The sequence below is a fragment of the Merops nubicus genome, unplaced genomic scaffold (assembly GCF_000691845.1).
Source record: "Merops nubicus isolate BGI_N331 unplaced genomic scaffold, ASM69184v1 scaffold16889, whole genome shotgun sequence".
NCBI lineage: Eukaryota > Metazoa > Chordata > Aves > Coraciiformes > Meropidae > Merops > Merops nubicus.
The window spans coordinates 25,206-38,514 of NW_008633235.1; the positions used below are offsets into that span (position 1 = coordinate 25,206).

The 13,309-nt window shown below is 43.2% G+C and overlaps 1 protein-coding gene across 1 annotated transcript in view; it reads right to left on the reverse strand.

Moving 5' to 3' along the window:
• Window positions 1–13,019: 13,019 nt before the first annotated feature.
• The window catches only part of XYLB (xylulokinase homolog (H. influenzae)), a gene marked incomplete at its 5' end in the record, with an annotated part of 80,787 nt that continues 80,497 nt past the window's right edge, over window positions 13,020–13,309 (reverse strand). Inside the window, one exon of the mRNA XM_008948197.1 lies at window positions 13,020–13,284. Coding sequence (XP_008946445.1) covers window positions 13,201–13,284 — 84 coding nt within the window. The remainder of the gene's footprint in view (window positions 13,285–13,309) is intronic.

The window sequence follows — 13,309 nt, forward strand, 5'->3', positions numbered from 1 at the left end:
AAACCCAGATCCAGTTGTACAAAACACATCTCACAAGCGAGTTCATCTCCTATAAGTAAATACAAAACCTGGGACATTTGCCTGGCCCCTGAAACAAAAGAATTTTTGTTAAACAGCTTAAATTCTTATTGCTAGCTGGTGTAAAAGAGGGGGAAACACAAAACCACAGCCTGAGCCAGGATCCACACAAGGTTTTGCAGGCAGATGAGCCATTGCATCCCCTGAATGACCTCTGAAATGCCTCTTGCCTGTTATGCTGAATTACATGGTCATGGTGTGACGTAGATACATGTTCACAGAAGACTAAGCTGAAACCCTCCGTGAAACAGATAGTTCTCAATTTATATATATATATATAAATATTCTAAAAAGTGTGATTTTTTTTTTTTCAAGATGTAAGATTCCTTCTTAAAATCAGCTTACATTTTCAAACCATGGACTCACCAAAAATGAATACATTGAATCCAGTGAGCTAAAGTTATCAGAGAGGTGACTCAAGCCTTGATCAAGACATTAGAGCTATGACCAGATGACCAGCCCTCATCAGAAGCAGCAATGTTTTTGGAGGCAAGGCAGCAACTCCTTTCCACTTGGCAAACCACAGCTTCCTTGACACGTGTGATGCTTGAAGCATTTTGGAAACCCACAGAAAGATACATACTTGCCATGAAAACATTACAGAAGGAATGCTTCATAGACATCGCTATAAAGCAGGTCTTGGCAAAATACTTGCCAAGGGCAAGTACTACCCTTCCCACTGCAAACCAGACTGATGCTGCTTTCTATCCTGCCCACCACAGCAGGTACACCTAGGGAAAGCAGCAAACAGGTGATTCTGAGTGTATAAAATGAGTTGTGCTTTCTAGCTATGCAGGTATAGAAGACAAAAAAGGAAGATAAACAATGGCCCAAGCATTGATCAACATCTGTACAACAGCATATCATGCTTGTCCACACCTCCAGCTGTTAAGTGCTACTGTAGTAGCAGAATACAATACCCAAATTAAATGAGGCATCTTTAATCTTCCTCCAATCCTCCCTAGAAGTTTTTAATAAGAACCATTAAATGAAAGCCAGAGTGCAGGTCATTGTTCAGTGTCAACGGATACGTACCCCTCATGGTCAGTGAAGTGGCATCTGGTGAAGGATCAGCCACAGGATCTCAGGAAGGTTTGGGCAGGACCTGTGTTGGTGAGAGCAGATCACAACCAGTGACGATGAGAGTAACAGCCTGAGCTGTTGTAAAACTGAAGAGCTGAAACCAGCTATCAACTCAGTGTCCCTACTTCTCAGCTGGGAGATGAGAGGAGTGCACAAGCAATGGCACAGATCTGTGGTTGTGCCCTTAGGGGAAGAGCTTTACAGTTAACACATTATTTCTTGGTTTCCAATGCTTAGTGAAACAGAGGGAGATTTTTCTCAATATCCTATTACCTTATTTTTCTTCCTCGTTCTTTAGCCATTACTTAGTTCATCTCAAACTTACTGTTAATGTACTCCCATCAATGCTGGTCCACAAAGCATTTAGTCACATGCTTAACTCAAAGCAGATAACTAAGGCAATTCAGCAAAACTCACCCATACACCTCACTTTAGTTTCCTCTGAATAGGGGCCCTCCATCGTTCTAAAAGCTGTATTTCTTTTCAGCATAAAGTACTGCAGCCACAAAAATCAATGCACTGTGCTCCATCAGCGTGCATCTGTCACTCCGCTCCCAGCACGGGAAAAGGAAGCAGCACACACAGAAAGCACTCACCCAGCCCCTTTCCTTTAACAACAGCCAAGAGTAAAAAGATGCATAATTTAGCAGAATAGTTTTATTTGTGTGTCGGGTTATTTTAAATGTCAGCTAAGGTTATGTTCTGGTCTTCAATTGCTGCTGGGTGTTGCTTCAAAGTCATTCTAAGTCACTGCTTTCCATCTTCATGTGCTGATGGGCCCCCAGGTAGTGATGGAAACATAACTTTCCTTGACATGGATAACCTCCTATAAAGTAGCAACTTCCCTTTTGACGTGCTGATTAGAATAAACGAGGGGAGGCAGAAGGGAAGAGGAAGGGGACCGTAGCTCTTGGAAAGCAAGAAAACGGGTCACATCCTGCTCTCTGCTTCTGTGGCATCAGATTCACTCCAAGCTATTTGCAAAGCAGCAAGAAACTCATTAGACTGCTGCTAGGGCTATTGATGGAAATGCAAATCTTTCCCTTATATCACAGAACAGAAGGTTGGGGAAAAAACAGAAAGCTGTGGTCTCAGGTCCAGGAGTCCAGCAGACTGTTAAGTATCATCTCTGGTTTTCAGATCTCAGACCAAAAAAAAACCTCCAAGGTCTGACTTCACTCACATTTTCCACTAGTTGCATCAACGCTGACTTTAAAGAAATTCCACCAGGTTTCCATGAGCCTGAATAAGGTGAGGCTCATAGCCAGAGTGTTCAGTAAATCAGCCCCAGCCCGGAGCAGTAAGAAAGGGCTGTGCTCAGAGGGGTGCAGTCTGCCCGGCGCTTTGCAAGACCCAGGGAATTCTCCTCCAGAATCCAGCTTTTGTTCTGGCCCAACACAAGCCTGTAATTCTTTCCATTATCTTCCACAGGCTTTGGATTAAGTTGCTTATAGCGAATCCCACTTTGACTGCTCAAAGCAATACTTCATGAGATCATCTAGCTCAGAAACCATGTAGAAGGTTTCCAGAAAAATCCTGCCCTGGTCTTCCAAGGGATCCTGCTGAGACGATGACTGAGTCATTGCACTGGTCCCATTATGGCTAAATGCAACTGGATCATACATCCAGGGGCTTCTGCTCTCTAAGAAAGAGCATTACCACCACCCATCTCGACCCCTCAGGAGGGTCTGCACTTGCTCTCACATGGACATTCCCCACAGAGAGCCAAACATTGTCATTTGCACCCATAAAAAGCTGAATTCAGCACTCTTCTCATAAAACGGATCGTGAACCCTTAACACCGCTTGCCTCTCCTTGGAATAATAAATTATGAGGACAAATGGCAGAATCATTATCAGTTTCAATATCCAGTCATAAATAGTCTTGTAAGAACACTCAAATGGTGGTGTTTTATTGCATTAGATATCACTTGCCATTAATTACAGTATGAAACTTTTGTACTTTGATGAAAAGCATTTTAGCCAGCTCAGTTATAAATTTAAAAGAGTCTTAAAACAAAAGTCACCTCAAGTTGTGTGGTTTTTTTTTTTTCTCTATAGATCTGAACACAAAATAGCATTTTAAGCGTGGCATGACACAAGAGTGAGGTTTTATAGAAGCTATTTTACTGCACACACATTCAGCTTTAGTGCTTACAGCAAACTAACAGTACCTATTACAGCTATTTTTTACAATAACATTGTTGGCAGCTGGATTTCACTGCCACAGACACTTCACAGTTCATTTGGTTTAGTGGGGGTTTTCTTACTGATGATCAAGTGCCCTGTTGTGAACCAGTGTGATCCAGTTCACATTTCTGCCTTTTCTTTTGTTTGGATCATTTCTGCTTCCTTCTGTCACTGCAACTCGCCACGCAGGACAGAAACACAGCTGGCTGCAGAGCATCAACAGGAGGGGGTGAGTTCAGCTCCTAGCAAACCTGGGATACCCAAAGACCTCACCTAGAGAAGTCAACCTCAGCCTAGCTTCAGTGGGATGACCCATGGGAGTGAAGCTAAGGTCTAAATTTTCAAACAATGGTGGGATCTGTCTTCAAATTTCCAGGTTGAAGGGATCCAGGCTGTAGCAACTTAAGCTGCTGCTCCTGGGGACCAGGGTGTCAGCCTGTGGCACTGATCACATTTTGCAGTTGTTTGCAGAAGGGATTAAAGGGATTATTCCTCTCCCACTCTGGGCATGGTAACCTTATAGACACCTCCACATCCCCCAGAGACCAGGATTCAGAGCCTCTACTGGGGTGAACAGCAATACTTCTATCATTAAATCCAGAGGGATTGCTAACACCCATACATGGATGTACAGTCCCAAATCCAGATGCACAGCACTAGATGTACTGGCTCCCATGGATTTTTAAGTAGATTTGGAAAAGACATTTTGTTTTCCTTTCCCAAGCCTCCAGGAGGAATTAGAGGTGCCCCAGTATTTAAATTATTCTGATGAGACCTGGGAGATCAAGGTCTGGCTCCTGTCGTGCCAAAGGCTCTTGCTTTGCCCAGGGACACAGGAAAAGCACCCAGCTTCTCACAGGTATGGTGGGAATCTGCTTGAGCTTCCCATGACAAAATCCTGCAACAGTCAGTGAAGACCTGGTACCTTCATTCAGTGGTGACTTCTTCTTCACATGCCTCAAAATTTCTCCTGGGAAGACCTGCTCTGTAACCTTCCTGGAGACAGAGGTGAAGCTGACCAGTTTGCAGCTTTCTTGGATCTTCCTTACTCTCTGCGAGGATGAGCTTAACAACAGCCTCCTCCCAGTCATTTAGGACTTTCCATAGTCGTCACCACCTTTCAGAGATGACAGAGAGCAGTCTCACAATGACATCAAACAGCTTCCTCAGCACCCCCAAACAAATCCCATCTGGTCTCATGCACTGACGTATGCCCATTTGGCTGCAGTGGTCCCCAAAGTGATTCTCTTCCATTATAGGTGGCATCTATGTCCCCTAAATTCTGCCACTAGGCACAGTGATAAGGAGACTTGACAGCAGACCTTGCCAGTAATGACAAAGACAAAGAGCACCTCAGCTTTCTTCCATGCCCTTTATCACGAGGTTGGCCAACCCTTCAGCAGCAAATCAATGTTCCCCTGGGGTTTTTTTTCTGGTGATTCACCTACAGAAATCCTTATTCTTGCCCTTCACACCCCTCACCAGCTTCATCATTTTTAACGTTTTGAATTCCATCTATGTTGGACCATATCTGAGATCTGAGGACGAGTGACATTCCCCAGAACTCATCAGCACCTGTATAAACAGATGTCATTGTCATAATTCAACTGTTGCTTGGAATGGTGACCATTTGCTTTTTGACACAAAAGTGAGAAATTGAAGAAAAACAGTCTAATTGCTCATTTAAGGCAGCCTGTTCTTTCCCTTCTGCTTAGCCAGTTAAAACCTCATTTGACAATCTGAGAGTTTCGCTCCCAGTGCTCTTGCTTAAAATATAACAGATGGCCTCTAATAAGTAAATTGAAAAGTGCAAATAAGGTTAAAACAATTTTTCTTTATTGAATATCATTAACTTCTAGGCTGTCCACTTTAAAATGCTAATTAAACCTCACTTCCTTTTGCAGGGTTCTAGCTAAGGAAAGACTGCCACGGGGTAAATTGCTCTTGTTTGTAAAGGGCTAGCCCAGCAAACTGATAGCAAATCGGGCTATTACATGTCCCAGGCTTATGAAGTAGAGTTGGAAGCTTTCCATTTATTAGCTCCTTCCCACAAAGCAAGCAGAGTCACGAAGGAAATTCAAAGGAGGTCAAGTGTGAAACCCTGCTCTGCCCACGTGGCAATCAACAGTTTCTCTAAAGGTCACTACTAGTCCAAACCAAACGCAGTTTTCAGCAGAGGATTTCTGAGCCCTGCAAAACGTCATGCTGCAGGTATGGGGCTCTACACCCTCAGCACCACACAGAGAGTACAAGAGGTCCTTCAGCACCTCGCCCCCACCCTCCTCCTCATTTCCACTTCAAGCTTATTCCCTATCAGTATGTGCCACTTGCTTATGTGCCAACATTGCTCTTTGGCTTGAGCAGCTTTTCCTTGCTCTTCACTCCCAACCTGAAGGATTTTTACTAAATGATGGTATCACCTCACAGCTTCCACTTGCTAGGCAAAGCAAGCTAAGCTTTTAGTCTCCTCTCCTACGACAGCCTTTTCCTTCCTCTGATCAACATATCTGCCCTCTTTCTCACCTGTCACAGTTTTAATTCTTCTTTCTTGAGCACAAGAGAGCAGGTTTGCAAATGCCCTCCCAATCTGGGTCTCACCAGAGTCTTACACAGGGCAATGCTCCCATCTCAACTGGGAAGGCACATGAGTAAGCTCAAAGAGAACATTTACCTTCTTCATGGCCAGGTCATGCCCACAGTTTCTAGTCATCATGTAAAAAAAATAGTATGTTGAAATCTTTCACCTCTTTTACCCCTGCTGAAGGTTGAGCTCCCAGTCTGACACAGGTCTCAGAGGCACCACAACTCAGTCCCTAAAGGCAGCCTCATGTTCAACAAGAAGTGATGGACACTTTTGATGAACACTTTTTTGAACGTTTTGGACAACAGGCTCAGGACAACAGCACGTCATCAGGAGCAGGGAGCTCTGGGTGCTGCCTCTGCATTGATAGGTTTCACCCCAGGTCCCAATTTGCAGGCCAGTGTTGGTGGGTTGGAGGAAGCTCAGGGAGGGAGCAGGTTCCATGTTTCCTGTGATCTTGGGCTGCTGTAGAGGAAAAAAAGCAATCAGTCCAGAAGAAAGGGAATCTGAGTGAGTAGCTGGGTCCCCTCACCAAGCAGTTCCCAAAGTCCAGATGCATTCTCCCAGCCCCTCTAAACACGTGATTCTCACTTATCTGAGAAAGTTAATTTACTTTATGATTTAAGGATTTGGACTATAAATTACAAAACGTGGAACTTGGTATAAACCACCAGAATAAACTTATTCAGTCTCACCTAGATAATCTGGTTGAACATCACCAAACCTTACCCAAAAATACTCATACCATGGACAACGCAGTGTCTCTGAGTTACAGCAACATTTCTGGGCCAAGAGAGAAGGGAAAGTTTCTTGACATTTACTCTGGCCTTTACAGGAAGCACTTGCCTGATGGTGGCTTACCTCTTTTGTCACGGAAGCCATGAATGATGATGGTTGACTACCAACAGGCAGGGGCAGTTGTTAGCAACACTTGTTTAACCTGTCCTTTTACAAAGCATGCCAAAACCACACACAACACAGATCAAAATGAAAAATCTGTATTCACTGGGCAAACAGAAAGATGACTCTGTGATGAAAGGCTTTCGGAAGAGTCTGCCATGATGCAAACATGGTGAGATGGAAAGAAATTAAAAACAATGGCTAAATCTTCCAAGGCAAGTAACTCTGAGGAAAAAAACAATGCTTTCATAGCAAGGAAGGTCTTGAAATGCAGCTTATTTGCTTATCCGTTCAGCTGAATTGTCTGACTAAATCATATATTGGATTACCTGTATTCAAGTTCTTCTCTTCCCTCTGCTTGGGTAGGTGTTTCCTCTAAGGGACAACAATGGCAGGGGCCAGAAGAATTGGGCTGAGAAATGCAAATTGCAAAACTGTATTGTCATGTTTCAACAACATCTTTTGTGATTAAAAGGATATTTCTGCTCTATGCAACTGTCCTCAAGTAGGGCAGGAATTTGGCAAAGAAACGATACCAGGAGCGACAGGGGAATGTCCCATCCCAACCTAACAGGCTATGGCAGCAGTGTGAAGAGATGCTCTCAGGAGGGATAAGCTGTGATATCAAAGCTGTGAGAGAATCCTTTGCTTCTTACTTGGTTTCTGCAACATGCTTTAAGATAAAAGTCCTCAGCAAAGCAGCAGCTCTGTTTCTGTTCTGTTTCTCTGTCTGAGCCCTTCTGTTACACAGCACAGCTTAGACTATTCTTTACAGAGAATTCTGTCTCCTGATACACCAGTATTCATCAGACCTGGAAGAACTGAGGTTTCAGCAGGGCGGTGCATACGTGTCAGTCCAGGAGTAAATATTGTCTCCAAACAGCAAGTGGAACAGACCTTTGTTTCCCTGTGCAGTGCTTGTCTAAGTCTTAAGGGAGCTGTCTTTCACTGAACCAGGATACTGAGCTTGCAGGCATAACACAAACGCTGAAAGAGTCCAGCTTGAAGGGACAAACACAAACAAGGGCATGCAACAAAAGGACAGAAAGCAAGAACTGGAGTCACAAAGCTCCCAACCTGCATCTGCTGGATATCTCCATGCAGGTGTATGGACAGGACTGTCTGGAGTGAGCTGGGGAGGTCGATCTCATGGATTTGGCAGTAAAACCAGAGCAGTCCTGGAACAAGAAAGCTTTCTAGTTGTACCACAGTAATTGGGGACAAACGATCAAGTCTTCAGGAGTTTTGGCAGATGAAGAAATATTGTTTTTTCCTGTCCTCTTCCCCACACCACTGCCTTTCTACTCAGCAGGGAGAAATAGCTCACTCAAGAGACCAGTCACCTGATCTGTTGTAGACATCTGCCATAAGATGAAAAACAGCCAGAAACTCTTCTCCCTTGTGGTCCTCTCCTTTGATTATAACAGGAGCCCCTATGTTAGCAGAAGCAGATGTCTATGCTGGTCAGATGAATCCCACACCTGAATGGCCAAGGACTGGCTGATGAGATGCTGAAAGAGAAATGACATCCAGATGGATGCTTTACAGGTACTAAGGCACAGTATACAAAACATCAGAACTAATCACAGCACCTTAACAAGGAACATACCACAAACAGCGGCCATCTAAAGAGCTTAGAGCAAGAAACATGGTATGCAGTTAATAATATCCACAGTTGTTCTAATGGGCAGGCTGACCATGGATGAGGCAACTTTGTGAAAGACTGAAATCAGAGATCATAGCAATATCCATAAGCAGTGATAGCTGCTTCTTCCCTCATCCTTACCCCTAGGGGTATGTGCTTCCAGGACACTGAATGGTATCACTGAGTCCCTACAATGGTCAAGACTCTCCCAGAAGTCTGGAATCACCATTCTGTTTGTCAAGGCCAACTTTAAGAAGCAACAGAGGAGCAGAAGAACAAGTAAAGAAAAATGACTAATGAGGCTGGATTTTTAGCAGGAGACAAGTTCACTTGGGAAAGTGTCATGTAAGAGAAGCTCTTAGCATCCCACAGAAGTGGAAACAGCTGAAAAGGCAAAACATGTACAAGAAAAGGTTGTATCTGCTGCACGAAATTAAAAAGGTTCTAGGGGGAAAAAATAATCAGAAAATCCTATATTCTACTGACTGAAAGCTAAACCACTTGAACTTTATCCAAAGAGGCTGTAAACAAAGCACAGAAGGTGAACAGGGGCTGTAACTGTTCTGAATATCCCACTTAAACATGTTCTACTCACACACTTAAGACACATGCTTCGAAAAAAAAGCAGGTTACCACAACAATACTTCCCAAGTTCCTTTGCCTTGCTCATCACATTGTGATTTTGACCTGCACAAAATGAGTGTAAATTAATAAGAAGGCAAGATTCTTTGATGCAAATATGATTTCATACCAAATTTGCACAAAGTAAAACTACTAAAATTGCACATGGAATCAGGACTAAAGTTACCTTCAGAGAACCTTCTTAAGGAGATGCTTCTCATGGAATAGTGATCTCATGGTGAACGTCCACCCACCTGCTTACCATCCTTAGCCATACGTTACCAATTTCAACCCAATTTAACATGAGGGTTAAGATCTCAATGAAATCAAAATCCAATAAGTTAAATGAAAAATCAGCTGCTGAGGAGATGAAATATCCAGTTTAGTGCATTTCTGCTAGGGAAGGGGTTATAATTTGGCCCCATATTCAAGCACCAACAAGCACAGTTTAGTTCTCTCAAACGTTCCCTCCACCCTTAACCTGCACGCAGCAGTCTGGGGACCAAGGTAATAGAAATACAGATAAAACAAATTATTTGTTGAAAGTTCTGCTTTGGCTTTTCGTGGCTTTAGATACACATCCTTCACTGCACTGCTCTGTGATCTGCAGTGGTAGCTGTAACTCCAAAGGAAAAGAAAGCTGAAAAACAAAAAGGTCCCCCTGGGATGGCACGTGGGGGTATTCAGCTCAATTACTTATTAAAGCACCAACAGAGCACGGACTTTTTTCAGTACATTACTTATTCAATCAGAGCTCCAGCTCTCTCAGACTGATCCCTTAAGAAAAAGCAAACATCTTTCCCTGTTTGTTTCCAGCTGCATCACAAAAGACTTCAGGCTGCAAAGAAAACTGTTTGTCTTTGGGTCGTGGTGCACCAAGAGCTTGTGGGTGAATCCAGCACAGCTCTGATTGACTGGTGAGGGCTCAGGGCCATCAAGCCAAGCAAGCTGCTTGGATTTTTCCATGTAAGCCCATGACCCATCTCCAGCCAAGTGGCTTTGCTTGTGTGGGACAGGAGCTGCAGGTTAGACAGTGATGAACAACCTCCTTGCAGCAAATCAAGGTTGGTTTGGTTTTTTTTTCCAGGAGATGAGATCAGTTTTCCAGCAGATTAGTCTAGACTGGAAATAGCTCAACAGGTCTTTAAACACAGAAGCTCATGTTTCATCCAGACAAGATGGGGATCCCATGTTGCTCACCTTGAAAAACAGCAAGGCCACTTACAGGGGAGGGAGGGAATCAACCGCCATCAAACATGTTGAGGTAGAAGGCATTGTCTTGCCCTTAGATTTCTGTTAGCTGAGATGAGAAGTCAGTAACCTGTCTACTCCAGACAACCAGAATAACATAAGGTAGAACAAGATGACAAAAAAAAAAAAAAAAACCACGTGGTTTTGGAAACCAAAAGGCACCAGATCCTTCCATAACTGAGGACTTTTTTTAAAGGGATGTGCATGTGAGAGCAAGAAGCCTGTAGTTCCTTGGTAGGCTTATGTGCATTCCTGGAAAGACAAAAAGAAGATTGGTAGAAGTCTCACAGCAGCATTTCTTCAAAAGACCTTTCAAGGGGGAGATTTATTGAGTCTTTCTCTATCTGACACTAGTCAGTGAACATGTCCAACTTTGGTGAGCTGGAAAAAAAAAGAGCTTGTCTATAAATTCTTATAGTCCAGACACCATTCCTCAGAGGCCAGCCCTAATAAACCCATCACCACAGCAATACTATAATTCAGTGGTGCTCAGCTCCTGGCCCTCCAGAGTGACTCCTGCAGCAAGCACACAGTGCATCAGCTACCCTGAGGAAACAGGGTTTTAATACTCATGGGACAAACCAGAGAGTCTCAACCCAAGAGAGAGAGAGCAGAGCCCCAAGGAAGTGTTTCATTCTCCCTACCCAGAGAAAAGCTCAGGCCCAGGAAGTAGTTAAACCATCTAGATTATACCCTGCTAGCACCACACATCACTTTGTTAGGAGCCAATATATTACCCAGAAATGTTCAAACATGTGCCAGGACCTGGGAAATGTAAGCTTCAACCTTCCTCAGCTGAGGAAGAAACTGACCCTGGTCTCTCATTTCACAAGCAAATAAAGCCACAAAGCTGCAAGAGTCATCAGTCTTCTCGGAGAAGTGAGCTACTCGAGAAACTGCCACCAAAACTGCACAAAGCTACAAAACCTCTCTGAATCCCTTCCCTGTGTCGCTAACCTTGATGTCAAACCAGTAACCAGGCAGAACTAAAGACTAAGGATGGTGGCAATGATGCTTACACTGGTAGGCATTCTCTAACTTGAGTTAATGAATCCTTCTGGACTGCTCCACAGCCTTGCTCAATGACAGAGCATCTGCTGAGGGTGGAGGCCTCTGAGAAGTATTACACATTTTAGCACTGTATCTGGGGACCCAGCATAATAAGCACATAAAAGAGATAGGTGTGTACTTGCAATGCCACCTTTTAAAGCAATTGCTTAACAGAGGCCTGCTTTAGAAATCTGGAAATGTCATTCTTGACCTTCCCAAGTAATCATGCTAATATCAAAAGAAGTTATAATTATTCAGTTGTGGACAAAAAAAAAAAAAAAGGGATTGTTTGCATTCACAAATGAAGCACTTAAATTTAAAAGGGAGAGCACAGGAGGAACGTGCCCATTCCCCTGCCACTCCTGAGGTGGGTCCTGGCAAGGGGTTTCCACTCTCACCACAGCGACACAGCAGGGACAAGAGTGCTCCCATGCCAATGTGACGTGAAGAATTCGAGTGGCCCAGCCCCAGCAGGGACATAATCCAGCTCTCAAATACTCAATAAAGAGACTGTAGAGAACTCTCTGCAGTTCCCTGGCTTATTCCCTAGGCACATTACAACTTCTTCTAGAAGGGAAGAAACACTTCAGTCACTGTCATTAAACAAGTCTGCTTTATTCCCAGCAGAAACTTTATCCTGAGGGAAAGATAGTGGCACTGCAGAATGGTGCAGAAGAGTGTTCCCACTTGCACAGGGAGATTTAGGATGTTCATTCAAACTCTGTGACTTCGACACATCTCTGTAGAAAGGTCTCCTGGCTCATGTTTGTTGTTAAGATTTTCTCAGCTAGAGGCTACTTAACGTGGACTAAAATATTGAACTGAAAGGGTTGCAACAGAACAAGTCGGTCACCAGTCGCACTCGAGATCTCCAAAAAAGAACTGGGATATTGGTGATATAGAAAATCAGTGATCTGCATGGCAAGTGTGACTTCTGCAGTCACACTCAGCAGGACACAAGGAATTTCATAGCCATGACACCTGAAGGAGGAAAGGAAGAATAATCCCAAAATTAGACAAACTGACTGTTTTTTGACACGGAAATGAAACATGTAAATCTTCACACATCTGTCTCATTTTCAGTTTTACAAAATCAATGTCAAATGAAGCATTGTGCAATGGTGTCTGTATCACACATATCTCTGTGCTTTCCACAATTTATAAAATCCAACCACTTCATGTTTTATCACACAACAGACTTCCCATAGTGTCATGTAACAAGAATTCCCCTTCTCTGAGGATCCCAGGGAGTCTTTAACGACTTTAATCAGCCTTCACACCACAAATCTCCACATATTAAAGGAAGATGGGATTAAGTCACTGTGCTTATGCTTTCTGTTGGTTTCATATAGGCAAAGATACAAATATCAACAAGTCACAGATGTATACATAGTCTCAAAAGATTTAAGCAGGAGAAGTTGTGGAATTAAGATACTATGCTAGATAGGTATTCAGGGGCCAGCACACTAAGCACATGGAATCAAAGCTGACAGAGAGGGGAAGAGTGATTCACATATACAAAGGACTTGCTTTTGTCATCCAGCTATTCCAAAACAGCAAGCATGATCTGAAAAGTACCTAAGAAAAATTGAAGTCACGAACACACAGAGCAATACGATGCTTTTTTAATCAGGTTTTCAATCACAATGTAATTTTTTTCCACCAACACAGACATTTAAAAATTATTTGTCTGCAAAGAGGAATAAAATGATTTAAACAACGCCAGTAAATTCTGAGCAAATCTTTTCTGATCTTCTCCTTGGGAGTCCACTCTTCAGCCAACTTATAAATTTTGCTTGCTTCTATTTCACAAGACACGAAGAGGTTGGGTTGTAGATAACCTTCTGTTCAAGCTCAGCATATCTTTTCAGAAGTGGACAATAGAGCTAAAAAGGAAAAAGAAATAAATAT